The sequence below is a fragment of the Alternaria hordeiaustralica genome (assembly GCF_023758085.1).
Source record: "Alternaria hordeiaustralica strain BMP 2776 chromosome Unknown scaffold_1, whole genome shotgun sequence".
NCBI lineage: Eukaryota > Fungi > Ascomycota > Dothideomycetes > Pleosporales > Pleosporaceae > Alternaria > Alternaria hordeiaustralica.
Genome location: NW_026056773.1, coordinates 1,796,748 through 1,823,804, shown reverse-complemented (window position 1 = coordinate 1,823,804; position 27,057 = coordinate 1,796,748). Strand labels below are relative to the sequence as shown.

Sequence of the window (27,057 nt, the reverse complement as noted above, 5' to 3'; positions counted from 1 at the left end):
CGGCCTTGGCCTTCTCTCATCCCCAAAACTATGACCGTAAGCATTGTGCACCTACAGCATGTGAAATTATGCTTTTGGAAGATGCAAGCTCAACACCTTGCGAACATCGCAAGAGCATGTCTCAACTAGAATCATCTAGATGGGACGTGCTATGGGTATCGAGGTTGTAACTAGTCATCCCGTCCCGCTGAGTAGTAGCTAGGTACGTCGACAATGCACCCCGAAACTCACGCGTGTGAATACATACCGTCTAGTGAATGTCTACACCAGGCAGGTACATTTAGCGTTGTAGATCTCTTCTATCTTGAGATCACCCCAGCTTTGCTCAACTATGGTTCTTGATGCTGTTGCTACTTCCGAAAGCGCTTTGTTGCGTGCTCTGGAGATGTTGAAGGCCACTGCAGGTCCCGGAACAGTTCATCATTCGTCCGACTCAATTGTCACAGGCGAGACAGATGACAGCGAAGATGAGTATCAGCCGGGTCAAAAAGAGTCGGAACAGGATCAAGCGGATGAGACAACATTAGTTACGCTGAAGAATGCTCACCGTGTCACTCAGCGCGCCATGCTTACCATGGAAAGAGAGGGGAAGCAACGCCATGCCGAAGAGCAGGTCGGGTTCATCATCATAAAACGCGACAATAACAAGCCAGATGCCTATGGCGAGTCGTCAGAAACATACGGCCCGCTGCCGTGGCCGGGAGTCGCCGAAGCATACAACAAAAAGTACGATATGTCTGTGGGTCCAGCGGCGATGGAGAAGCGCGCACGACAACACCGACCTGCTTGGTTAGCCAAACATCCAGGTTATCCCCTCAAAATAATGTACGCAAAGAAACCAAAGACACAAGCCATTCGGCGCTCGAAGGTTGCCGCCCTACACGCTCAAGCTCCTTGCGTGCAAGCCTACACCAGCAACCAAAAGGTTCGTGGTCCTACTGAGGTCTCTCATGCTGACAGACCGCAGATGCGTGTGGACAAGGGCGAAGTTTCCATCTCCAATGAACGCATCGCCGGATGGATGCCTCCAGATGCCATTCGAAATCGAGCAGACGTACATAACTACATAGACGACCTAATGTCGGCACACGTCGAAAAGGTTGTACTAGAGGTACATGACGCACATGACTCACCATCTGAAGTTGTCATCGGCGACCTCGAAGACCTTGGTAGCAGCTCCGTGGTGCTTCAGCAATTAATGGCTGCCGACAGCGAAACGACAGTACAGGTTGAATGCTCATCTATAGAGGTCGTTCAGTGGTACGTGCAATGCAGCTCCGCCGGATGTTTGACAAAAGCGCCGGCAGGTTTCCATCGCGGAAACGGCTCACTAATGGACCTGTACTGCTTGGCTGCACAGCTTCAAGATGACCATATGTGCGGGCTGATATTGGCGCGGTGGCGCACTCTTGCGGAAAAGAACGCCGAGATGGATTTAAGTGTCGAGAACATGAACTTGCTCTTCGAAATCACTCGCTATGAGGATCCAGCCCGCGGATTTTGGGTTGGTATCGCCCATAGAGCGGGGATAGCTCCTGAACTTGTTAACATGGGCGTCTGCAATGCGGAATTGATTGCTGCAATCCAAAGCAGAGGACCAGAGGTATCTGATTGAGTTTGACGAGCCTTCTGGGCCGGCATGTCGCCACAACGACGATACCTCTCTAAACCTGATGGGTTAGGATTGAATACAGGACGAGACCGCTAAGGACGATCCGACCTATTCACAGGTCGATACACAATCTTGGAATAGTCGATGTAGTTCGATGCACCCTAGATATGTTACCATCAATTGTTAGTCTTAAACGCCTTGTTGTAGTCCTATAACGCTTGATTCCAGTCCTCGATGATACCGGATCTAATGCGTCATCTCGTTTTTCGTCGCGCTAAACATGTCCATTTTGACGCAGTGTTTTTAGGCTTGACTCAGAAATTCGCCCGGTGACCTGAACAAGATGTGTTCGGAGCAAAGTCCAAAGATTTTTTAAGGATCTAAAGACAAACGTCAAGCGCTGTGATTAGTATTAGCAATCGACGAGGATAGAAACGGCCCGCATTACCGATGGCCACAATCTGATGATTAGACCTCCCCTTTTTGTACCTAGGTAGGATCAATACTCACCCACCGCACGCCACATGCCGCACCCTAACCCAGCAGTTGAAATTCATCTCAAGGCAGACTGCAACTCAAGCTAGAATAGCCAAGCCTTCGTAACGTACCCGTGGACTCTTCTTCTTCTGCTGGCATGCTAACCAAAGTAGTCCCGGAGCTCATATTGTTAGCCTCTCCACACACAGAGCGTATGCCTCTTACCGTAGTAGAGCTTTCGTGAAACCGTTGGTTTAAGGTGTTGTTGACCTGACCGAAGCTGGCACGGAGACAGGCTCTCCGTAGCGCCTGTCCGCATTGGTCGTAACCTCGGGAACGCCACAGTAGCGCCGTCGCTTACGGCTGGGCAACCGAGTGATGGGGGCTCCTCCGTTGCACCACGACATCCTTACCCCATTACTCGTCCATAACGCGCCAATGTGCATACACCTAGCTCTCATCTAATCGAATTTTGCTTGAGACCCCCGGCATGCAACGAGGCGCTTCCAGCCGACTGTCATGCAGAATCATGCGTCAGCAACCGCCCTAGGCCATGTGCTGTGCCATGCGCTTGCGCTCGCGCCAATCCTCGACATCGGAGCTCATTCGCGGATAAAACCGCTACTATCAAGACAAGCCTTTCTATCACCTGGGGTCACCTCCTGCGTCAGCCTTCAATGCCTCATCCAGCATGATCCTGCTGATAGCTTTGTGCTGAGCTCGCCCAGCGCCGCCGTTGGCACGGGCGATCTACATTCCAGCTAGTGTTGGCCATTGTCTGCTGAATTTGAAGGATTGCCCTTCTATTTTCTAGACCAAAAGCATACGCGGGGATAGGCGATCTGTCCCCCATACTGTTGCAAGTTGGAGTAGCCCTGTCGAGACTGGCGAAATGGGATACCTTCATATGACAAGGATATGTCCCGGGTTTGTGAACACCAGGAGATTCCCCGCGTTCTACTGTTTCGCTATCAGGGACCTTGTCGGCGTACTGGGATCGTCTTGGCCTAGTGGCAGCTGTCGTGCAGCAGCCAACACGATTGCCCACGGTCCACGATTCCGATAGTTATGCCTCTCGATACTACACTTCTCCCAAGTATGTGGCGCATGCGCTTGAACGGGACGGTTGAGGCTTGTTCGAGATGCTGGAGCCGCTTCCCAATTAGGATGCGGGCCAGAGCCTTCCGTGTCCATTTAGCTCGGGAACATATTTCCAGAACTGCGAGTCCGACAGCACGCCGCTGGGATGCAGCATTAGCCGGACATTGCGGGCCATAGCCCGGCAGTCTGGTCTTTGAGGTCCTTCCCTTGTGCATATCCGATTTTGTTTAATAGTCCACCCGTTTCCCAGACGTATTCCACACAGCTCATCTGGAGTGTCTCCACCAAAGCAATGTCGGACATCAAAGAGTCTTATGCTACGACGACCTCAGAGAATGGCGTAAGTATCATGTTCAAACTACGAGCCGTTGACTGTACTTACACCTACCAGGACCACAAAGGTGCTGTGGCTGACATCGCCATCATCTCTGGCTCTGAAGCCATAGCAGAAGCCAAGCTGAAGGAGCCTGTTCAACGTTTCTCCAGCTCTGCTATGCTGCTCTACGTCTGTGCATTTGTGGGATTCTTTTGCTCGACATGCAACGGGTTCGACGGATCCATGTTCAACTCGCTCCTCACCAACAACACCTTCAAGGAGTACTACAACGTCGAGAGTACTGGAGCCTGGGCTGGTATCGTCACCTCCATGTACCAGATTGGTGGTGTTGTTGCCCTTCCCTTTATCGGCCCCGCCTGCGACACTTGGGGTCGTCGCATTGGTATGATGATTGGCGGAGTTCTTGGCTGCACTGGTGTCATCATCCAGTCAACTGCTCCTGCGTCCAACCCTGTCGGCCAATGTAAGCAACGCCCACGTACGACGTCTCGATGAGATTTATGCTGATTTCGCGTTCCTCCTTAGTCATGGGTGGTCGTTTCCTCCTCGGCTTCGCAGTCCCAATCATGACAACCGCTGGTCCGCTTCATGTCATCGAGACTGCGCATCCAGCTCACCGTGGTATCATCACTGGTCTTTACAATACTTTCTGGTTCGTCGGATCACTTCTCGCTGCTGGTGTCACACGTGGGTCCGCCAATCTCGCGGGCAACCAATCTTGGAGGATTCCCGTCTGGCTTCAGATGCTCTTCCCAGCCTTACTCGTTATTTTACCTCTTCTTCTTCCAGAGAGCCCTCGCTGGCTGTACACCCGCGGCAAACATACCCAGGCTAAGAAGACTCTCGCCAAGTACCATGGTTGCGGCAATGAGGACAGCATCTGGGTTTCCATGCAGATTCGCGAATACGAGGAATACCTCAACATGGACGGAGGAGACAAGCGCTGGTGGGACTACGGCTCTCTCTTCAAGACTCGTCCTGCGCGCTACCGCCTCGCTTGCAATTGCATAGTCGCGATCTTCGGTCAATGGGCAGGCAATGGGTAAGTCTGCTCGACTAGTACAAGAAACGAAGTCACTAATCGTGTGTCAAACAGTGCTGTCGACTACTTCATCTCTGGTGTTCTCGAATCTGCAGGCGTCACGGACGAGATCAAGAAGATGAACATCAACTTGGGAAAGAGCTGCATGCAGCTTGCCTTCGTAAGTCTATTCACAGAAAAGCTACATGTACGATTACTGATTGCTGGCGCCTAGGCTGTCGTGGGAGCTCTCTGCGTCGACAAACTGGGTCGACGACCCATGCTGATCGGTACCTTTTCGACCGTGACAGTAATTTGGGCCGGAGCCATCGGCGCTGTTTCTTACCAGAACAAGACCGGAAGCATCCCTGCCGGTAATGCCTTCGTAGCATTGGTCTTCCTCTTCAACGCCGTCTTTGCCTTTGGTATTACTCCGCTCCAAGCCCTCTACCCCGTCGAGGTGCTCTCATTCGAGATGCGCGCCAAGGGTATGGCCTTTTCCAACTTGGCGCTTACCACAGCCATGTTGATCAACCAATTCGCCTATCCTATTGCTCTAGAGAAGATTGGCTGGAAGCTGTACATCGTCTTTGCCTGCTGGTGCCCGGTCCAGGCTTTCGTCGTCTGGCTCTTCATCCCGGAGACCAAGAACCGCACGCTCGAGGAGATCGATGACATCTTCAACGCGCCGAACCCGAGGAACGCGTCGCTTATTAAGAAGAGGCTCGCCACCGACGCGCAAGGCAACGTTCTTGAGGTCGAGAAGCTGTAAGCCTCTCATTAGCAAATAGTGTACATGTCGCGCTCTCCAGTATACATGCACATGTTGTTACTGCTTTAGTAGTCAAATTTGCAATGTTTATTAATCAGATTGATGTATCTACCGCTCTCTGCGAAAATGCTCATCTTCAGAAGCTTTGGAAATAAGCATAACAATCTATAGCAGAACGCATGAAAATGAACAGTTGAAATACATTCATCTAAAAGACTTTCACTGCCCCTTCGCGGACGCCTCGTGACTGTACATCGACCGCGCGATCCTGTTCGCTTCCTCCGTGGCAGCCTTCTTCTCATCTTCACCAGCGACTCGCGCTTTCTGCATCGCCATCTTCGCCTCGTATAGACGACCTTCCATGTCCAATACCATCTTCTCTGTGTCTAGCATAGATTGTGTCGAGTTGTCCTGCTTCAACTTACTGGCATTGCCAGTGCTGGAGTACATGATGCTAGTCAGACTACTCGTTGAGTCAAGTCCTTCGGAGAGACGAATCAGCGCTTTCGGAGACGATGAAGCATATAGAGCATCGATGTTATGGGTAGCCGAATGGACGCGGTGGGCTGTGTAGCAAGTTTCCGAGCCTACTGCATGATGGTGATATCGCGCGCAAAACTCCTTTCGCGCAGTCGTTGCGTCAAGATAGTTTTCTTCCGGTTGAGACAATATACGTTGTACGTCTTTTGACAAGGCCGGAAACCATTCAGCGCTTTTCACCTCCTCGCCTAATGCGTAGAGCAAGTCTGCGAGAAATCTCCATACGGGCGTACTTGCTGACATCTCGGCTAACAGTACCATGAAGTCTCTCTCAAAGTCCTTGGCCGTCACGCGAGCCAGCGTATTGTCCACGGGTGGCAGTTTACTTCCAACGAACACCTGCCGCCCAGCAATATTAACGTAGCCATCGACAGGCTTACCCATGTCTGCAAAGATGTCTTCACATCGCGCTTCTTCGGCAAACAGGAAGTGCAGTCGATCGACCACCATGTCGACGATCCAGTACACTTCCATCCACTGCGCGAAAAGCAAAAGATCGAGAAGCGCGTCTACAGTCCAGATGATTTTCTCCACACGTATAGCGCCATAGCGATCGTACACGCCTGGGACATATTTTTTGGCTGACCAGAGATAGTGTGTGGGCAGCTCATTTGCGCGTTCCGGCGAGATGAGCTGAATGAAGATGTTCACTGTTCGTATAGCAATGTAATCTGGTACAGTGATGACGGTATTCCTGGGATCTTCTGCTGATGTTCGAGCGTAGAATGGTGAGATGGAAAGCAGCGTGTTTGTATCGACGTATTGTGCATCTTCGCTGGCTAGGCTTGGTTCGTGTGGGTCGGAGAAGCGAAATGTGACTCTTTCGTCTGTGCGCTGCTGGAGGTGGAATTTTGCGCGGGTATTAGGCGGTATGTAGCTTTCTTCCACGGTAGAGGGGTTGAAGGAACCAGGCGAGAGAGTGGTAATTTTGGAAGTAGAGGAATGTTCATGACGGGCCGGCGGGCTGGATGATACAGGCGTCGGGAGTTTGTGGGCTGGCAGTGTTGCGACAGGGGTTTCCAGATGTTGAGTAGCAGATCCTCCTTGCGGTTCCGCGGTCTTGCCGTTTGGCATGGCATCTGCATCCTCATCCGTTGTATCGCTTTCACTGTCATCTCTATCAGAGTCCACTGTGTCTGGGCCTCCAGATCTTTCCTCTGTCCCAGTTTCTACTTGAGGAACTGGGTAAACGCACACCCCGGCATATTCCGGGTTGTTCTTCAAAAACAACTTCCTCGCGGCTCCACATCGCTTACTCAACGTGTTATAGGCCAGTGGCTTCTTCAACTCGTGGTCGAATCGTGCGTTAAACTCTTCGGCCAGGACATGCCAGTCTTTTGGCCCAGTCGCGCCGGGAACCAGATTGTCGCGACAGTGCAGTATGAAGAGATCTTGTTCGGATATCGGTTGAGCACGCGTGAGCCAGGGCCGTGTTTGTAGGAGAGAAGGAGCACTCGTGGTTTTAGCATCCCCATTACCGGCGACGTTGGGAGGTTGTCTTCGCGGCTCCTTTGTCGCTGCTACTCTCGGACGCTTTGGTGTCGAGGCAAGACCGTCATTCTGCGAGTCGGTGGCTTTGCGTTTTGATGTCATGTTGGTGGTAGGCTTTGAAAATTCAGTCTTTCGGTAGTAAGGTTGGTGGCGAATGTGAGTTGAGAAGAATCCTTGTAGGCTGAAGTACTCAGGTGGGTGCTATGGTACTAAGGAAGTATATTTTTATGCGTATTGGGGGAAAAGTGAAGTATTAAATGGACGTAAACAACAACCACTGCTCGAAGCGTGGAGAAGGTGAGTGATGAGTGCCTTGGTAATGGCGATTCTCAGACCCCTGCAAATACTGCTGCCCTTACCAAGTGAAAGGTTTGGACATGACATCGATAAAGACGCATGTGAAGGGTACCTGGGAATTACGTCAGAGCGGAACAAGTGAACCGAAAATCTCATCGCGTACCAATATCTTTTCTACTTTCACTCCTAAACACACCACCAGTGCTACTATCATTTGCAATATTGAAAAGCCACAGTTGACGAAGTTGAATATAATCGTGGGTAGCGACAATGGGCACGTGATAATGTTGGATTTATATAAAACAGACACTGATGAAATGAGCATGGCGGATGATAGTTGGATGTGATCGTTTATTTGTATTGGTTCCTGATAACACGAAGCAAATAAAGCCCGTATGATACAAGCAACGAACGGGAATCCTTCCAATCATTGCGAATCGGTTTCCTACATGACAATCTCAACCAAGCTAATCTACATGGAAAGTATCTACGACTCCCAGAAGTCACCAGACAACCACCTGTTGAGCATCTCAAGCGACGCCTCAGGCTGGTCGTAAGGAACCATGTGGCCACCAGCGTGGAGCTTCATGAAGGTGAAGTTGCCACTGGACTTGACCTGGCCAACAGTCTTGCCGTCGCCGTCGATCTTGAAGTCCTCCATCTCGGCCTTCTTGAAGCCCTTGGCACCGGGCCACTCAAGCGCCTCAGTCCAAGCCTTGTTACCTAGCCAGTTGCAGATGTAGTCGGCGTCACCAGCGTAGATGAGGACGGGAATCTTCTCGAGGATGCCGGGAACGACGCGGTGGAAGGGCTTCATCCAGTCACCCTGAAGGAGGAAGTTGCGGTTGATGTCGAAGTTGCAAGACTCGTAGTTGGAGACCTCAGCGCCGACGGCCTTCATGACCTCCTTCTTGTTGAGGTAGCCCTGTATCCAGTCAAGCTCGTCGTAGCAGAGAGAGTTGCTGCCGCAAGGCTTGCGGACATCGTAGACATTCTGACCGGTGCGTTGGTAAGGACCGATCATAGCGTTGTTACAGTAGATCGAGGCAGGCACGCAGGACCAGACGGACTCGGAGTTGTAGCAGTTCTCAATGAGGCTGGCGCAACGGGGGTAGGCGTTGTCCATGGACTGGCACTGAGACTCATCAAGGACAGCGGGCCAGCCACCCTCACCGCAGGCCATGGGGCGGTAGTACTCGTACTGAGTAAGGCCATCGGTCAGACCGTTACCGATGAGGACGGACTGGAGGTTGATGTTGCGGTTCTTGTGGGACAGGATCTCGGAGGCGAAGACGGGGATGTAGTGACCGGCGTACGACTCTCCCGAGATATGGAAGCTCTGGTGAGAGTACTCGGGGAACTGCTTGAAGAAGAGGGTGAGCAGGGCGTAGATGTCCTTGCCTGCAGCGACAGTGTTGCTGACTGAGCCGCTCGAGTATGAGTATCCGACGTTGACGGGCTGGTCAAGGAAGATGACGGAGGCGTTGGCGTTCCACGAGTAGGGGTTGTGCTTGACCTTCTGGTCCTTGGTGATGGAAGCAGGGCCGAGCTCCATGAACAGACCAGTCAGCGAGGAGCAGCCAGGTCCGCCATTGAGCCAGAGCACTACGGGGTCGTTCTTGGGGTCGTTGCGCGACTCGAAGAACCCTGGGATACGTTAGACACAGGTGTGTTTGTGGTGGTCATGCAGGTACTCACAGTAGAAGAGGTGCTTGTCCTCCTCGTCGTCATCAAGGTAGCCGGAGTACTGCTTGACCTTGTCGACGCCGAGGACGCTGGGGTCGACCTTCTTGGCCCTCAAGCTGTACTGCTCGAGCTTGCCGTCGATCTCGCGCTCCTTCTCGCCGTTCTCGTTCTCGACCCAGACGCTCTGGATGTCGGCGCCCTTGACGATGTGGTCCCACTCACTATCGGCCTTGCGCGTGTGCGGCTTGGGCTCGGAGAAGAAAGCGGCCTTCTCAAAGCTCTCGGGGAACATCATGGCGACCTCGTCCCAGACGGCGCGAGCCTCGCCGGTGAGCGACTTGAGGCTCTCCTCGAGGTTTTGGAGAGGCTTGGTCCATGAGGACTCCTTGAGCTCGCTGAACGAGTCGGGGAACTTCAGGACCTGTTGCTGCTGGGTTCCAACAGCGGCCGAAGCAGCTCCAACGAGGAGCGCCGAGGCAGCGACCTTCATGATGGCGGTGCTGAGCTTCCGGAGCTCTAGCGGTAAATGAAGTAGATGAGAAGGGTGCCTCTACGTTTTAATGAAGAAGCAGGCGATGAGTGATGGGGGAGGAAGAAAGGATGGAAGAGAGATGGGATGGGTGGAGTTAAGTCGAGCTATGGATAGCTCGTGTGGAGGAGGCGCGGCTTGTCCAGGCAACGGAGCATGACGCATCCCGACAGCTTATCAGCGTGGCTGGAGTCCAAGCTCCCCGGGGCCAGCATCACATGCCCGGCTTAGCGTTTCACGATAGCGTTGATCGGCGCCTGTGGCAGGACACCAGACGGCCGGGGACTTGGATCATAGACATCATTACGCCAGTCGCCTCATTCCAGGCACCTTGAGATGGAAGCCGTGGCGAGATGCTGCTGCCGAGCTCTCTCTGCGGACCGGGAAGCTAGAGCCGGACCTGCATGCATGTGGTCCGGATTGGGCTTAGCGCGCGTGGGATCGTAGTGAGTGAACCTGCGCATGTCATCGGCGGCAGACCCCACCAAAATGGAATGCAACTTTTGCAACTTGCGCCAAACACCTGCACTTCAGTCAACACTATACCCATATCAACCCCCATAATCCGCCAAAATGCCTGTCGGAGTGTTCCAGCCGTCAAACCAGATCAGACTCACCAACGTCTCGCTGGTGCGCATGAAGAAGGGTGCGCAACCCCCGCCCATGTCTATGCCTCTGTACACTAACGACCAGCAGGCAAGAAGCGCTTCGAAATCGCATGCTACAAGAACAAGGTCCTCGAATGGCGCAATAAAATCGAGAAGGACATCTCCAACGTACTGCAAATCGAGAATGTCTTCCTCAACGTATCCAAAGGCCAAGTCGCACCCAAAGCCGATCTCGAAAAGGCCTTCCCCAAAAAGTCGCTCGAAGACATCATCACCGACATATTAGACCACGGCGAGCTGCAAGTAGGCGAGAAGGAGCGCAACGCCGAGTTGGAGCGAACCAAGAATGAAGTCATCGATATCGTGGCGGGAAAACTCGTGGACCCCAAGACGAAGCGCGTCTACACCACAGGCATGATCGAGAAGGCGCTGGATCAACTGAGCTCGGCAGCGGCGACGCAACAGGGAGACAAGGGCGAGAGCAAGGAAGATGGTGAGGACAAAGCCAAAGCGAAGGAACTGCCCAAGTGGACCGGCATCGTTACGAACAAGTCAGCCAAGTCGCAGGCGCTATTCGCCATGAAGGCCCTCATCGCCCACCAGCCGATACCTGTCGCCCGCATGCAGATGAAACTGCGCGTCACCTGTCCGACGTCCGTCCTCAAGCAATCCATAAAGACTGCGCCCAAGGCGCCAGCGGGCACTGAAGAGAAGGGAACTACCGGTACTGTCAAGGATGCGATATTGGCCTTCATGGAGAAGATCGAGAGTCAAGACACAATAGGCGCCGAGTGGGAGGCAGTGGGTCTCGTTGAGCCTGGAGCCTTCAAGGGTCTGAACGAGCTGATTGAGGGCCAAACAAAAGGAAGGGGCAATGTCGAGGTTCTCGAGATGGCTGTCGGTGCCGACGACTGAGTGGTGACACGTCTTGCCAGCACGCGTCGCGCAGCATGCTCGTCCTCACGTGCTGTTGTATAAGGACAGGAACGCCTGTGCAAAAGGCGCTTCCATACACCCGCGAGGGGTAAACACTCTGTTCTATGGATTGCAAGGAACAGGGCGACTGCAGTCCTCCTGCACGTCTTTCCAAGTCCACGAAATGCCGCTTCGGGCTACACCACCAAGGGAAATGCGTTATATGCTTCCATCCGCCGGAGCGTCAGAGTCAGAGACCATCGCAAATCATCATAGATCTCGCCGTAGGCACTGCACTATGATATGTAGTAGAGCAAGTTCATGGGTAGCGGCTTGTGGTTTCCAATGCATACGACTGTCATCCCTGTACCTATTCCATGCAAATCGTAAGCCTCACAAGACGCACCACGACTTCGCTTCTCATTCGCTGTGTCGTCATGTCTTCCCAAACTTCCCCTCTTCAGACTGCTATCTGCAATGGTCCCGATGCATCGTCGCTGAGCCACTCGCTGCGGGACAGCTGTTCGAGAGCTGCATGATCTTGCATCCTCCCGCATGCAAATTTGCGTGGGGCAGTCAAGCCCGGGTACCGGGCCTCATGAACCTGAGCAGGTTAATTAGATCCCTTCACAGTATACCGACCGGATACTTGGTAAGATCTAGTTTTATCACCTTTTGTATCACTAAGAAGAACTAATTGCGAATATGCGGAACAGTTTTGCTTCATGATTGTAGTTTTACATTTCATGTATGCTAATCGTGAGTTCGTAAATATGTCATCGTTAAGTTGTGCTTCGTGCTTCCTCGTTATCATCTGAACGACGCACTCGTTTTCGCAGTGCGTTCGTGAATAAGAGTCGTGAGTCGTAATCGTTACCATGCAAATGCCGTACCTGAAACATGCGTTGAGAACGGAGCGCCGGTACACAACAAGTAAGAAATAGCGAAAGTAAAGACCGAGAGGCAATGAAAGCGCTCGCATCCCCGCCGTACACTGCGGTTCATCTCAGATGACATCGAGCGCGCTCAGTGCGTCTCCTCATCCCTGCAGCAACGTTTTCAGTCGCTTGCTCAGTCCCACCAGCGCCGATTGAGCACACGCCCATTGTCACTCAGGATCCCAAGGACATCAGCGCTACTAGTTTGTACGCCCCATACCCGCTCAATTGGATCCGCAATGGCCATCCAGTCCAGTCCCCTGACGTCGTACATGTCTAGTACTACACGAACCAGCCACGGCGAGTACATTGCATAACTTGTATCTTGGTAGAGAAATGGTGAGGTTGGTCCCGGGACGAGTGCATTCTCATGGCTCGTCGGTTGTGCGAATTGTAGAGGGTGAGGACGTGGGCGTTGACGACGGGACGAGGACAGTGGTGGGGTGGACAGTTCTATACCGCCTCCAGCCGAGCTGGGAGAACTTGCTGCTGAGGAGGCGGGGCTGGATGCGTCGGAAAACATTGAATCATCGCTCAGTTTGGTATTCAGGGGTAGTAGCATTCTGACGGAGCGTAACGCTTCCTGTGCGGCGGCTTTGATGGCATCGTAGCTTGAGAGTGTAATGAGCGAGCCCGTTGATTTTGACAGAGGCCCATCGTCAAGGGGCGTGTCAGTGATACGCGAAGAGGGCGAGTCGAAGGACAACGATCGTATGCGCAACTTGGGCGAAGGAGTCCGGATAAGTGTCGTCATAATCGAGCGCTGACTGCGACCGGACAAGAAACTCAATACGAAAAGAGGAAACGCAAAGAAGAGACCTTCCGACGGCCTAGCGAAAGCCCGCGCTTTCAGGAAGGGTTATATCCACAGTACTCACCTCAGCCATGCGGCCCTTTCACTGGCCCTGCAGGTGAAATATGCAACCATGCCACGACTTCGGCGCCGTAAGGAAGACTTTACGGGCCTTCCGAGTCACGTCCTGTGAGAGAGGCGTAAATAGCGGGGAAGGCGTACCATCGAGCAGGACGCACTGGCACTGCAGATGCCGACGATCGCGAGGTTGAAATGTTGCAGCATGTGCGGGACACAACGCACTCCACACTTGGCGCTTGATAAATCGAGTAGAATAGGTTGCTTTGGACTGGGATAATTGATTGGGAGAGTATGGAGGATAGGAAGGCCTGTCTCGCACCCAAGATTCGCCAGGTGCCGCAGCTTCGATGGGGATCATGATTCGTGGGTTTGTCCAATGTGCCCTTTGGAAAGCAGGTGTGACCAGCCTAGACGCCGTTAGCGGATCGTGCCGATGACAATGTCCACTCAGTACAAGAACCAGCACTCAGAACACTCTAGTGCGCCGAAGCGTGGTCGTTGTGTGACGTGGTGCCTCGTGAGCGGAGTGTGGGCGCAAAGCGATGTTAGTCCTCGTCGCCAATCACTAGCCTATTCTAGGCGCCACACAATAAGCTCCCTCACATGACTGATGCGGAACCCTTGACTGTCGAGAGCGAATACGCATCATGATGGAACAAGTCGAAATTTGAATGTGTGATTTTGGTACAGGCTGTATTCGGCCAACCCTAACCGTGCCGCATCACCTCACCTCATATCGTGCATTGCCGCATGAAGTGTAAGTGTGAAAGCCAATGAAAGCCGTTTGATAAACACCGTAAGTGCACCACCCATTTCGTAAAGGCATGTTCCAGCCCCAGCTGCCCAGCGCATGCGAAAACCTTTAACCCTTCTTCTTGGAGACACCGACGGTTCGGCCGCGACGACCGGTGGTCTTTGAGTGCTGACCACGGACACGGAGGCCCCAGTAGTGACGGAGACCACGGTGAGCGCGGATCTTCTTCAAGCGCTCGAGATCATCACGGAGCTTGGAGGCGACACCGTTGGCGAGGACCTGGCTGTTCTTGCCATCGACAATATCGCGCTGCCTGTTGAGGAACCAGGCGGGGATCTTGTCTGCAGGGTGTCAGCGTCATTATCCATGTTAGAGAGATGGTCGTGGCGTACACTGGAGGGGGTTCTGGATGATGGTAACGATACGCTCAAGCTCTTCGGAGGTGAGGTCACCAGCGCGCTTGGACAGATCGACATCGGCCTTCTTGCAGACCAAGTTGGAGTATCGGCGACCGACACCCGTGATCTTGGTCAAGGCGTACATGACCTTCTGCTTGCCATCGACGTTCGTGTTCAACAAACGGATGATGTATTGGAAGCTGGTAAAGTCAGCACTGCTCTCATTGTGCGAATGTGCCTGCGTTTGTGCGCCGCCTCTATGCGTAGACCTCCGCAATCCGAAAACCATCAGCCATCGCAATTGGCCACTCCAGCCCGAACAGCACAACAAAGCTTCCCCTTGCACAGATAGTTCCCTTCATCTTTCTGCAACGCCTGGTGCGTACGATTGTCTACTCTATTCCCTCCCATTGGCTTCTGAGTGCTGTCGGACTGGAAGGCGGCTGCGAGGTCGTGTGGACTCATAGGACTAGGCGGTTCGATGCGAAGGAAGCCGAGGGCTGAACGGGGAATCGCAGGCTCTTGTATGAACGTACTTAGACTTCTCTCCGGAGACGAGCGCTGGAAAGTTGTCAGCATGCCTCTATTACGAGTGTCTGAACATCAATTATTGCGACCCCACTCCACGCGCTGGGTGAGGCACACTCGGCGCGATCAAAGCCAGGGTCGCAACAACTGATATGAGTCGATAGAATCCGGGTATACTCACACATGATGGCGGCTTGTCGTACGTCGTCGATGTGGTGTTGTCGATGCTCTTACAGTGGGAGGAATTTCGATCGTTCTCGCTTGCGAGTGTTGGCTTGCCAAGGGAAATGGCACGTGCGAGCGTTCTAACCGCTTTGGGCCTCCGCTGGCAAAACCACTCCGCTCCTCTGTCTACCCCCCGGGGCCATGTGGGAAGAGTGAGGCGCCAACTGCATTGTGAGCAGAGGGAGACATCCTGGGATTCTATTTTGCTGTTGGAGTTCATGTGCGTCTGGATTCCATGGGGCTTGAGGCTGCAGAGTAGACGACGACCTGCTCACACCGACTCAGTCCCTTCCTCGCATGAGCTGTGCTCTTGCAATTTGTGTGCTTTGCGTGCCGCCCATCGCTCGCGCGCGATATAATTCATCTCGCAAACTATCGGTCAATGCACTCGCGTGTGACGTCTTCCTTCACCGCTCCTGCCGCCATAGTTCTCCCGTCGTCACCCATGCAGTCCCAGTGCGGACAGTTTGGGGCTGTGTGCGCGAGCAGGCGACGCGCTGCCTGGCAATGCACACGTCTCTTTCGCACGCATTTGGGCATGCTTACGGAACAACAGGAAAAAGCAACGACATGACCTAACAGTGAAGGCACGATAGCTATGTCTCGATCACGAGTGCTGCCTGTGATTCAAGGCTAGCACGTTCAATCGCATCCAGTCCTCCGCGTAGTACGTCTTCGTGTCGTACTTCGCGTGTACCAGAGGTCGCGCTCGGTATCGTCTCGATGCTTATTTTATCCAGGACGGCCTTTGGAAGCACTTTTAGCAAGCTCTTTGTCTATCATGGGGACTACCTCACCGTATTCTCTCGGTGAATTTCACACGTTTCCTACGTCACAGTTTGCAGTTCCCGCCCCAACTCTATCGACCTCCATAGGTTCGTTATGAGGCGAAGCATCTCTAAGCGTGCTGCGCCACCGTTCGACCTCAACACTTTTCCCACATCGTCAAGTCATTTGCCAGGATGTATGGTGCCTGGAAGTAGGCACACAGTATCTGTGGCTGTAGCTGCCTTGCAGCCACATGTATGCCTGGCTGTTAAAAGCTCCGCTACACCCGTGTGTATTTGTAAAGACAGCACTTCACAGCCTCATCCAACTTATCCATACAGCCTACCCTAGACTGATTCGACCTTGAGCCACGGATACACTCTCACACTATACTGACTCTACTCAATTCGGTCACTGTATTTGTCTGACCGGATCATCCTATGCATCAGGCGAAGAACTCTTCTGGGCAACACAGTCGTGGAAGCCGGTTCATCGCTTAGCCCTGACAACGACCCGGACATTTCTTCCAAAGATGGATTCTCGGGCCCACATTATTACAGACGGATCGTTCACCAATGATGAACTTACTACTGGAACCGCACCCGTCGTCGAGCTTACCAGACATGACACGATCTCCTCCGTCGAAAGTGTCCCACGATTATCCGAAGGCCGTTGGGCACTGAACCTCAGTGGAAACTGTTCGACCTGCCATCATCACCACAGATCTGTACAGGTGCATGTTCAGGTTTCGGGCGACTCTACTGAATTCGGTGATGTGTATTGCCACAAATGCCAGAAATTGTGGTTGGCCTTCGGAAAACTCAATGGCACGCGCCTGTCTCTTCTCTCTACAAAGAGTCTAGAGCCGGAGACGCTTGCAGCTGAGGCTGATTTCCGCAAAACTCTGGTTCGGGCTATACAGTCTGCCACTCCTATCGCCACACTATCTCCCACTCTTACCGTCATACCGGAAAGCACACCGGCCGGTCCATCCCGGGAGACATCTGTACGGTCAACCGCTCAGAGAGACACCCAGCAACACCCAGCATCCATCGGCAGTCACCCAGGGCCAGTGTCTGTTGAATCCAGTAATGGGGAACAAGCTTCAGGTCTCAGCCATATCCGCTCGGGTGGCCAGAGGTATGCGACATTCCGCCAAAACGCTTGGTCCAAAGGTCGGCAGGCCTTCTCTCGCCTCAGTATGAGGCTTACAGCACGACTACGCAAATCAAAGCCCAGTCCCCCAGTTACAAGGTTCCCTGAGAGTAGCTCCGACCAAGATCGCCATCGCCAAGTCGGGGGATCTTTACCGGCTGGTATAGCGCCCATCGTGGAAAACTCGGAATCCCTGGCTGAGTCTACAGAGACTCACGTCGACCTCCAAGGCGAATCAACTCAGGAGTCTCCTAATGTCCGCGACCGGTCAGCTGCCGCAACGAATGCGCTGGTTTCGCTCCAAGATCTCGACCTTGAGGCGATCCATGCTTTATCTCCACAAGAGCGTTGGGAATGGGGCCGCAGGCAACTAACAGACTTCAGAACACAGTATGCCGTGTCCACTGTTCCGATCAGTGACCCAGTCATGATCAATAGTGGAACGCAGGCAAACCTTTCGGAAGATTCGCTGTTGTCTCATCGTCCACTTACCAGACGTCATTCTGCCTTGGCTTTCGTTGGAAACACTTTTGGCACTCACGACTACTGGGACGTCTTTCGGGGAAGTACGCAGACTTTCCATAATCGTCCACTGAGCATGAGCGAAGCGAATTTATCAGACGCCGAAACCGTTGTTGAACGAATCAGTATCGCTCCTACCACACACCAATTACTGATCGATACCTTACATCGAGATCGCCGCGGATCTGAGTCTTCGCGCCCTCTTTCGATGTACAGTATTGTGCACGAATGGCAGCAGTATGCTCGGAACAGGGCGGAGGTTCGACTATCGATAGACTCGGCAGCGACTGGCGGTGCTATCAGAAATATCGCTATGGGGAGGGCGCGTGCAAGCAATCGCCTATCTCGTAACTCGATGAATCGGGCGTCCTATTTATACGATACAGAGCTAGGAGGGTCGAGAGTTCAGCTGCCAGTGGCGATGGAGACCGAGCGGAGCGATATACCGGAACACGCTAGCTCGCCTACCGGATCGCCACCGAGCCCCGAAGCAGATGTGAGATCACAGGGTTGAAGTCTCGATATGTCTGCGAGGCTCCGCAAGACCCGGAACTCAGGGGCTCTTCACTCGTCAATTTCACCTTCGTATACGATGCTACGGCGAGTTACCACGGTCTCTTAGGTCATTTCATTTTAACGCTGCACGAGCTTTCCCTGGTCTTACGAGCCAGATAGCCTCGGATGCATTCCTTAAATCACCATCACGCCCCACGATATGCTGTTTCTTAGTTTTCTTTCAGCACAAATGTATACAAATAGATCACTCTGCTTGCCTTTCGCGATCTTCGAGAAGACCCGTTTGTCAACATTCATCTCATCTTTTAATCTATCGTGACTGCTTCAAGGGTTGTACTGCTTGCGCCAGTCCCAGTGAAAATAGTTTGGCTCATGATGTGATTCAGGGCTGAGTGAAAGTCTACGCCAAAGAGGTCGTGCACGAGGGAGACTGCAGCTCCCAGCTACTCAGCTGTACTTAGAGTCGACTCTCCAAGCATTTCTTTCGCCTCCACAGTTGGGTGGGATTAGCCAGCACTTATTTCTCTTGCGTGCCATCTCAACCAACACCATGACGCAACCAACAGATGCACAGGCCTTCCTCTCTTCCCTCGAGTCTCTCGAATGTGCCATATGCATGGAAGGATACGACGCCAATCACCCCCCTATAATTCTCGAATGCCATCATATCTTCGGCGAAAAATGCGTAAAACGTTGGATCGAAAGTGGCAATGGTTTGTGTCCTAATTGCCGCGCGCCTCTACATGGAGAAGAGACTACTGTCCCAACAAGCGAAGAGGTTCAATCTCCACCAATCGAAGTACCTACAGGCGTTGTGCGAGAAGAGCCTGTAATTCCAACAAGCCAAGGGATCCCACAGCTACCAATGGAAGTACTGGCAGAGTTCATTCGAGAGGACAACATGGTTCGGTGGAGCCAAGAACCCCAGCAGCGACCGGTCCAAGTACGGACAGATTTCCTTCGAGAAGACAACATCGTTCGATGGAGCCAAGAACCCGAGCAAGGACGGGTCCAAGTACCGACAGACTTCATTCGAGAAGACAGCATGGTCCGATGGAGTCAAGAACCCCAAGAGCAACGGGTCCAACCACCCCAGCAGCGACCAGTGCAAGTACCCTCTGAGGTTATGCGCGTTATAGCCCGTCAATCCGATTGGGATGTGCTAGTAAGTCAGCGTATGAGGTGGCTAGTGTCTCGATCAGAACGTCTTGTGGCCTCTCTACTGCGACTACCCGGACAGGCTGGGGTCAAGCTAGGTCTACTTCGACGGAATGGTGCAGATGACCGGTCCGCTACTCCTCGTGCTCGGAAGCGCCTGCAGCGAAACCCAGAACATCATCCACAGGCTCAGGATACCCGTAGGATAGCCGATGCAGCACGTCGAACGGGAAACGATAGAGGCGACACTCACCAGGCCACCCGCGAACCAATCGGCCGTACTGATATGCAACGGCTTACGGACGGACGAGACCGCCATTCATCCCGTAGCGTTTGGCAAGCGCTGCGAGACCGAGCACAACCTTCTCGTGCCCATCGGAGACGCCAAGAGGATCAGGATCGAGAGTATGCACAACTCCTCCAGCGTACATACGATGAACAAGATGACGCGTATGAGGCGTACGACGACGACTTTGACGTACCACACCGGCCTACATACTCGATACGTGACGGTGTACATAGGATCCGCGAGCCACCATCGAATGCCTATATACCTCAGCGGTTTAGAATCGCAGGGCTTAACGGCTTGTATGATTCTGTCTATGAGTTCTACTAGGGCCATCTTGTGGAAGGTGAGATCAGCTTGGTCGTGTGAAGCGCTGAGTGCTAACGGGTAGTCAGGGCTGAAGAGTGCAAGGGAGAATAAAGCCGTATCGGATGATGCAATTTTTCAGAATCTTGAAAGCGTACGCAAGGGTATATATCGGCTGCGCGTTTCATTGTCTGTAGCCTTACAATGAAGACGAGGTTGATGGGAGTTCATGGAGAGGCATTCTTGATCATGCTGTTTATTATTCAAATATAATGTAGAGTTGGTCAAGCCAGAACGGCCAACATTGACTTACCAAAACTACACCGCGATGTCCGTTATTCTCACCAGTCATCAATCATGTCATTAAATTCTTCACTCTCCACATCCATAACCTTCCTCGCTGCCTCACTTCCACTAACTGGTAGCATCTCGAGCCCACCATCTTCATTGTCATCCTTCTTCTTGAACTCCTTAGGCACCTCTTCAGGATCCATGAGGCCGACCTGGAAAAGCACAGAAGCCTGGTCCCAGTAAAACCTCTCGCACCATATCTTTCCAGCTCTGAATCCCACGATGCTCACCACGACTATCTCGACTTTCTGGTTTGTTGGTGCAACGCCAGGAAGAATCCAGGGCATCTGGCATGTGTGTTTGAACTGGATGTAAAGTTCGTCTACTATTCGATCGACGCCTATTGTGCGCGAGATGAGCCGCATGTGCATTGATGGTGGGGCCGTTTTGAGAAAGTAGTCGCGGTAGAAGCGCTTGAGATCTGGATGGCCGCTTGCCCCGGTCATAGTCGGAGTAAAGTTGACGTATGGTGTCGGGGTTTTGGTATAGGTTTCGAGGATCTTATCGAGCGATTTTCCGCGGTACTTTTCTGTTGAGTGTTAGCTTTTACAATAGATACGATTGGTCGCCATGCATACGCTCTTCGTTTTCCTCCCATAGCCGCTCCAGATCTACCTCGGCGCTGAAGCCCTTTCGAACAGTGCTCAAACTCCTGCTCCATGCGATAGCGTCGGCCACGGCGTCGTATTCATCTAGATCGTGCTCTGCAAAGCCTGCATCAACGCCCTCGTATGTGAAGCACGGATACAGTATCTTGTCCTGTAAGCCTCCCGCGCCAATACCGTGCGTGACGCGCTTCTGCACCGTCCGTCGCTTGCCTTGTATGCCAAGAACTTCGGGGCGACGCGTCACACCAACGGTGATGTCGTTTCCGGATGTGCCCTCGGCTAGATGTACGAGCACGCGAAAGGACGATGTGAAGCGGTGACGTGTATCGGGAATGGAGGACGGATAGTAGGCGATGAGGGAGCAGAGTTTCGAGGTGGCGGTTTTGGGTTCCGAGTAGACGTCTAGACATACGGCTGCAGCGTCACCGAATGCTACAGAGCCATGGTCAGTACATGAGTCGGAGGGTGCTGGCGCAGAGCACGTATACTCGTGACATGCGCCAGAGTGTGAAAGGGCTGTATACCCACGATTGCGTAGCGTTCCCCAATGCCCATCTTGTCCCCCAGCTTGTGAAGCGTCTGCACGTATTGCTTGCCACCTTTGCCCATAGGGATGTATTCGACAATGAAGCCCTCGTCGCGCCACGCCTTCATAGTCTCGATGTCGAACTCGGCGTCTTCGGCTGTGATGTACAGCACGGGCGTGCTGCTCCGGAACGACAGCCAGCCATTGCGGTCAGCGAGGAATTGTTGCGCCATGTCGTGGTCCAGAGTCGTTGTCGCAAAGGCAGGCGCGCTCACGCGATGGCTGCGGGAGGTCCACTATAGGCAAGCGTAGCTATGCTGGTTCCGTCTTGGTAGCGTCCGATGATGGTTGGGACGTTGTCAACGGTGTAGTGCGATGCGCGGTGGTTAGGCCAGCCCTTTGCGCGCGGATGAACAAGGTCAGACCATTCATGGATGCAACGGCGCATTTTCGGTGCGGGCTCACAAGAATCCTGCTCGAGGCTGGTTGCATGAGGATTTAGTGGAGTCGTGCCTGTCTCCAACTCGTGAATGACGTAGGCGCTGTAAGCCTCCTTCGGGACTAGCCGGAATGCAGCAGGAGGCCTAATATGTGGCAAGGACAAGTGAACAATTCATAAACAGAATCTCATCCTTCAATTTCATCCTTCAATTTCATCCTCTTTCTGTAGCACTCTTGCGAGCGACATGTCTGGCCACGAGATGGAGTTCAAGGCGACTTTGGTGCCACATCGGTCCGACTCGACAGCAGCGAGACAACCGCCTGCGTACGATGCTGCTCGGCTCTATACGTCCGTCTCGTCTTGCTAAAACTTCCTAGGCTATCAGACCCAGCCATTGACCATCGGCTCTGGGGTCTGAATGCTGGAGATCGTTCTCGTGTTCTTGGTCTCTACGATCAAGGCAAGAAACTCGTTCCAAGCTACAACAAAATCCAGAAAAATGTCCAAACGAGGCAGGACCAGATCATGCGATCTGTAAACGGAACCGACGATTGGGATTGGTTCATGCACACCGACGTACCAGGATATGATGGGCTTGAACTGCGAGAAGAGCGCCTTGCCGTGCAGGAAGCAGCACTTAGACGTGAGAAGATCAAGTATTTTTTTGAGCGCGATCCCGAGCTATGTCATCTCATGAGAGAAAGAGAGGCCGTCGAGCGCCCTATCTATCAGGTCGCTGCGGCCTGCGCAGATCTGCAGCTATGCCAATCATTCACGGCAATCATCCTCCAGAAGCTCCCTCGCGAACTGCGAGACCAGATATACAACTATCAGTGGACAGAAGAGCACATCAGAAGCCTAAACGACGCTATCTCATTTGTCCCCAAATATCATTCCGCCGACGAAGCTGGCACAGGAGTACAATATCTCCCTGTGCCACGTTTCGCAAACGCCGCGTTGGTGGGCGAGGAGTTCGCATCTGAAGCTGCAACCACGTACTTCAAGGACCTTTCAAACGTTGAGCTTGACTATCGCTATGTCCGCGCCTACCTTGAACGCGACCGCTTTGGTTCCATGGCATTCTCGTTCAAGGATGCTATACGACGTCTCGTCATCACGATCGATGAGGACTATGGTAATATCTATTCAGGAAAATGGATAGCATGCAGGGCATTGTACGACAACATGAAGAGTCTGCTGATGCTGAGAGATCGTCAAGAACTCAGTGTTGAGATATATCTGGAGTCAGATATGCAATGGAATCTGGCCCTCTTCCAGGCTCTCGAAACCATCAAACCAGTATTCTTGATGATTCGCGAGGCCAACATGGATGTCAAAGTTCTAGGCTACGACTTCTTCAGCACAACCGAAGATTACGATGCAGACGTATTCTCCGAACAACTCAACTACTACCTCACTGCGGGTACTCCAGAAGAGTGGCTGGAGATGAAGGCCAAAGAGATCAAAGAGATGCCGCGGGGTCCGTTTCGGCAGCGATGCAAACGGGTAAGTGGTCCATTATTTTCAGCGAGAGACCAAGCTCATACCAATCGTAGACACTGCGAATCATGCGAAAGAACCTTGAGTCTGTCATGCGAGATTCTCGCAAGGCCGCTGAGTCTGCTAGAGCCAGCGTATAACTACAAGGCACGTCTTGGCAGCGCACACAAAGTTTGACTCCATCTGTCCGTCGTTACTAGCTTCATGTGTTTTCCAGGTATCCTCTAATCTATTTCTTGTGCGTGAAGGTACATGTATCACTAGAATCGTCATGTAGAGTAGGCGGTAAATGGTAATGGGATTTAACTTGGTCCCCCGACCGTGTGCTCAACTTGCTAGATCAAACAAAGCTGGCAACCCAGACATCCATCGCCCTGACTCCCATTCTGCCCCCCTGGATGCCTTCTAGGCTTGCCTCACATACATCTCGCAACGCAAAAATAACTCCCCGTTCCCTCTCATCCTTCACATTCACCTCTATCTCTCTCTCAAAAGAGGGAGAGAGGCAAGCGGAGACTTCCCATTGTCCATCCATCAGTCCCTCGTCACTCTGCACGCGCGTCTCGTTCTCCAGCTGCCACCCGGCCGCTAAAGCCAGCTCGATGAGTCGTTTTGGGCCCAAGACAGTGCGAACATTCGAGATGCTGTTGCCTTTACGGCACTCCAGCGCTGCCTGCGTAAGTGCTGCTAGTACATGAGGCTGAGCAGATGGATGTGTCGCTATCAAAGACCATTCAGAAAGGAGAAGACGCTTGCTGTGCTGTCTGATGGCACGGAAGGTGGAGAGGATGAGCGAGGGGGTGGGGAAGTACCATAGACAGTGGGCGAGCACTGTCGCGTCAAAAGCTTTGTCGCTGCTGGTGAGTGCCGAAGAGATAGAAGACGATATGGGAAGAGAAGAGAGGTATTCCAGGGGGGGTTGTTGAATCCACGTGATTTGTTTTCCGAGCGGTCCTTGTGAGATGTGATCTTGTGCTTGGCCGAGGGTATACGGAGAACCTAAAAGGTCATAAACCCACTACGTCTATACGCCTACCAGGAAAGCAAGAAAAAAAAATAGTTCGGAAGGACTTACCATAACCCAAGTCTGCTGGATCGACGGCCACTACGCTCCCTTGCTCGCCAACGGCGCAAGCAAGGACAGTCGTACAATCTCCCTGCCCGCACCCTAATTCGAGCACCCTCGAGCCATAAGAGATATTCCATTGCTGGAGGAGCCTTATACGGTGGAGGGTTTGGGCGTGCTGGATGCTGAAGTTACGAGGATCGTGCAAGGAAAGACGAGCAATATAGGCGGCGTCGAGTTCGGCAGCCATCTTGAGCTCGATAGGTGTTGAATAGAAGACTGCAGATTCTTGGATTGCCAGTTGGATTGTGAGGGCCTTTATTCAACTCCAGTACTATTAGGCAGAAGCTGATAAAGATAAGGCGAGTATTGAAGATGACTCAACCGCCTTGTCTGAGTCAAAACCTCCGGAGATAAGGCACGACGTGGAGATACGTAGGAGGATGCGCACTAGATTCATACCACCTTCCGAATTAGACTGCCCTGTCTTCCATCTTCGTTTGCACATCATTACAATTTCGACCTAGGCGCCTCACCATCGTGGTTCCATCCTGGCATGTCCGCGAGGTCCTTCGCACGAGCCGCCCTTCTTGACTTCAGCGCATCACCAGTACCAGGACGCCATCTCCATGCATGCGCGAGGTCATCTGCCAGTGTACCTTCGAGTAACTCGACCACATGCTTACCAATGTTTGGAAGTAGCTTGAAGGTATGGCTACATATCAGGTCAGTAACTCAGCAAAACAGCATTCGTAACGAGGAAGAAACTCACCCGCTATCTCCGGTAGCAAGCACGAAATTCTTCCAATCAGGATGTTCGCACATCAAAAGTGCCGCATCTGCTGTGTCTGTACACCAACACAGATGTCTGTTGAACAACTCTTTGTCTGTGAACTTTGGCAGGAACGTCGCAATAGCTTTGCGGATGCTGACCTCGGAGGCATCCGGATAGGTATCTGTGGGATGCTTCGCAGCAGATCTAGGTACCGAGATGCGCTTTGGTGCCGATGCGCCAAAAGGCTGATGTTGCTTGAAGCGTGTGAAGCCTGGAAATTCGTCGCAGACTTTGATGACGCCGTGTTCGTCAGGCTCGAAGAAGAAGCCCACGTCACCGTTGTAGACTACAGGGACGTTCTTGTACTCTGCGGCTTCGCTGGGAGAGAGTTGAATGTGGGCATATACCCATGCCTGAAGACGTTAATTTGGAAGTAGTTAGCTGAGCTGAAATAACATACCTTCGAAACACACTGGTCTTGCAGATCGACAAGCACGGGACTCCATGCACCAGCCGCAAGAACCACCTTGTCAGCGTAATACCTTGTGCCATCCACCGTTTCAACACCAACGCACACACCTTCAGCCAAAAGAGGCTGCTTGAAGGATCCTGCTCCACCGAAGCCGAATTTGACGCCTTGATCGCGCAGATACCCACCAATGGCATCGATGGCCTTTGCTGCAGCAAGCCAGCCGCCGTCATCGCTATAGACAGCTTTCCAACCTTTGATCTGTTCGCGATCTAGGAGTGGGATCTTCTTCAAGATCTCGTCCTCCGAATCTAGCCATTCTGTTGTCGTCTCTAGGCCAGCACCCGCGTCGAGAAGAGCCTGGTAAGCTTGCTTGAGGTCCTTGAGACCCTTTTCACTGTGGGCGCAGTCAAGCTGCAAATACCGTTAGTCTCTAAATATATTTCTTGCTAGGTTGCGCTTGAAATACTCACTCGACCGGTGTTGTGAAAATATTCTTTGAACAGATCGTCTTCTTTCCACATCTGTCTCGCCTCCAGACTCAACTGTAAGTCCACTTTGTTCCGCAAGCGGATGCCCATGATCTTGTTCAAGTCATTTCCAGCCGATTGTGACGATGGTATTGGGTACGTGTCTAGCACTGTGATGTTTGAAGGTTTGTATCCTGAGCGTACGAGATGTAGGGCTGTCGACGACCCTATCGTCCCGCCACCACCAGCAACGATGACGGACGTAGTCTCTCGCGACGGTGCCATGCTGAACTATCAAAGTCTATCGCGCTTGAAATGGCTCGCGTGTTGGAATGGGGAGGCGCTGCCGGAAGTCGTTATCAGTAACGACCCACGATGTAATCCCGCCGGTTAAGTATCCCTAGAGGCTGCACACGCCACCAGCACGGTGACACGATGGCGACGCATTCTCCACGCGCCAGATGCGAGCACGCGAGGTTTTGATTGAGTAATTGAGGCCTGCCGTCCCAAGTATCGCGGCCGTTCTCGCTTGGCGATCCCCGACTGTTACCCCTTCCAAACGGGGTTAGGCTGGCGGACGTCAGCGATGCGTCAAGCCCGGGCGGTTTCTCCGATTCTGCCCGGTTTGGGGATGAAGCAGGGCCACGACCTTCCATGCTTGACATTGCGATAACGAAACCGGGTCTATGCAGCCAAAGGGCGATATCAACAAACCTCTTCTCTATAAAACTCGCCCTCAACCCGCGGAGCACCTGAACAGCTGACTCACGCCTTGCATCAACCCGACATCGAAGCCTCGCAACCATGTCTAGCGCAAGCTTACCATTCCTTAATCACATTAGTTCCCAACCTCCACTTTTCCAAACTGTTCGCACTTCCATATCCAGCCTAGTCTACACTCTCATCTAAACAGCCCTTTCCCTCGGAAACCGGTCTATCACCGGAGCGATTGACTCCACAAGTCACTATCAGCTGGACGGGAACGACTCGTTTACCCCAGCTTGGGGTAACATAGTTCCGGGATCCACAGATAAGC

General features: G+C 52.8%; 9 protein-coding genes across 9 annotated transcripts; 4 read left to right on the top strand and 5 right to left on the bottom strand.

Annotated features, from left to right (window-relative positions):
* Positions 1–30: 30 nt before the first annotated feature.
* On the top strand, positions 31–1,615 carry J4E84_000556 (uncharacterized protein; the record flags this gene model as incomplete). Its single annotated transcript, XM_049383194.1, has 2 exons — positions 31–36; positions 320–1,615. The coding sequence occupies 2 exons, from the start codon at positions 31–33 to the stop codon at positions 1,613–1,615; spliced, it is 1,302 nt and encodes a 433-aa protein (XP_049248712.1).
* Positions 1,616–3,482: 1,867 nt separating this feature from the next.
* On the top strand, positions 3,483–5,320 carry J4E84_000555 (uncharacterized protein; the record flags this gene model as incomplete). Its single annotated transcript, XM_049383193.1, has 5 exons — positions 3,483–3,530; positions 3,582–3,990; positions 4,053–4,569; positions 4,624–4,729; positions 4,784–5,320. 5 exons carry the CDS (start codon positions 3,483–3,485, stop codon positions 5,318–5,320), a joined length of 1,617 nt encoding a protein of 538 aa, XP_049248711.1.
* A 219-nt stretch (positions 5,321–5,539) lies between these two features.
* On the bottom strand, positions 5,540–7,453 carry J4E84_000554 (uncharacterized protein; the record flags this gene model as incomplete). The annotated part of the gene is made up of 1 exon (XM_049383192.1): positions 5,540–7,453. One exon carries the CDS (start codon positions 7,451–7,453, stop codon positions 5,540–5,542), a length of 1,914 nt encoding a protein of 637 aa, XP_049248710.1.
* A 682-nt stretch (positions 7,454–8,135) lies between these two features.
* Positions 8,136–9,824, bottom strand: J4E84_000553 (uncharacterized protein; the record flags this gene model as incomplete). The annotated part of the gene is made up of 2 exons (XM_049383191.1): positions 8,136–9,295; positions 9,347–9,824. The coding sequence occupies 2 exons, from the start codon at positions 9,822–9,824 to the stop codon at positions 8,136–8,138; spliced, it is 1,638 nt and encodes a 545-aa protein (XP_049248709.1).
* A 612-nt stretch (positions 9,825–10,436) lies between these two features.
* On the top strand, positions 10,437–11,386 carry J4E84_000552 (uncharacterized protein; the record flags this gene model as incomplete). The annotated part of the gene is made up of 2 exons (XM_049383190.1): positions 10,437–10,509; positions 10,560–11,386. 2 exons carry the CDS (start codon positions 10,437–10,439, stop codon positions 11,384–11,386), a joined length of 900 nt encoding a protein of 299 aa, XP_049248708.1.
* A 2,674-nt stretch (positions 11,387–14,060) lies between these two features.
* On the bottom strand, positions 14,061–15,063 carry RPS18 (ribosomal 40S subunit protein S18B; the record flags this gene model as incomplete). The annotated part of the gene is made up of 4 exons (XM_049383189.1): positions 14,061–14,293; positions 14,345–14,550; positions 14,887–14,911; positions 15,060–15,063. The coding sequence occupies 4 exons, from the start codon at positions 15,061–15,063 to the stop codon at positions 14,061–14,063; spliced, it is 468 nt and encodes a 155-aa protein (XP_049248707.1).
* A 5,092-nt stretch (positions 15,064–20,155) lies between these two features.
* J4E84_000550 (uncharacterized protein) lies at positions 20,156–21,532 on the bottom strand (the record flags this gene model as incomplete). Its single annotated transcript, XM_049383188.1, has 3 exons — positions 20,156–20,694; positions 20,744–21,205; positions 21,298–21,532. 3 exons carry the CDS (start codon positions 21,530–21,532, stop codon positions 20,156–20,158), a joined length of 1,236 nt encoding a protein of 411 aa, XP_049248706.1.
* A 453-nt stretch (positions 21,533–21,985) lies between these two features.
* J4E84_000549 (uncharacterized protein) lies at positions 21,986–23,418 on the top strand (the record flags this gene model as incomplete). The annotated part of the gene is made up of 2 exons (XM_049383187.1): positions 21,986–22,065; positions 22,119–23,418. The coding sequence occupies 2 exons, from the start codon at positions 21,986–21,988 to the stop codon at positions 23,416–23,418; spliced, it is 1,380 nt and encodes a 459-aa protein (XP_049248705.1).
* Positions 23,419–24,817: 1,399 nt separating this feature from the next.
* Positions 24,818–26,306, bottom strand: J4E84_000548 (uncharacterized protein; the record flags this gene model as incomplete). The annotated part of the gene is made up of 4 exons (XM_049383186.1): positions 24,818–25,022; positions 25,080–25,495; positions 25,543–25,965; positions 26,025–26,306. The coding sequence occupies 4 exons, from the start codon at positions 26,304–26,306 to the stop codon at positions 24,818–24,820; spliced, it is 1,326 nt and encodes a 441-aa protein (XP_049248704.1).
* Positions 26,307–27,057: the final 751 nt, after the last annotated feature.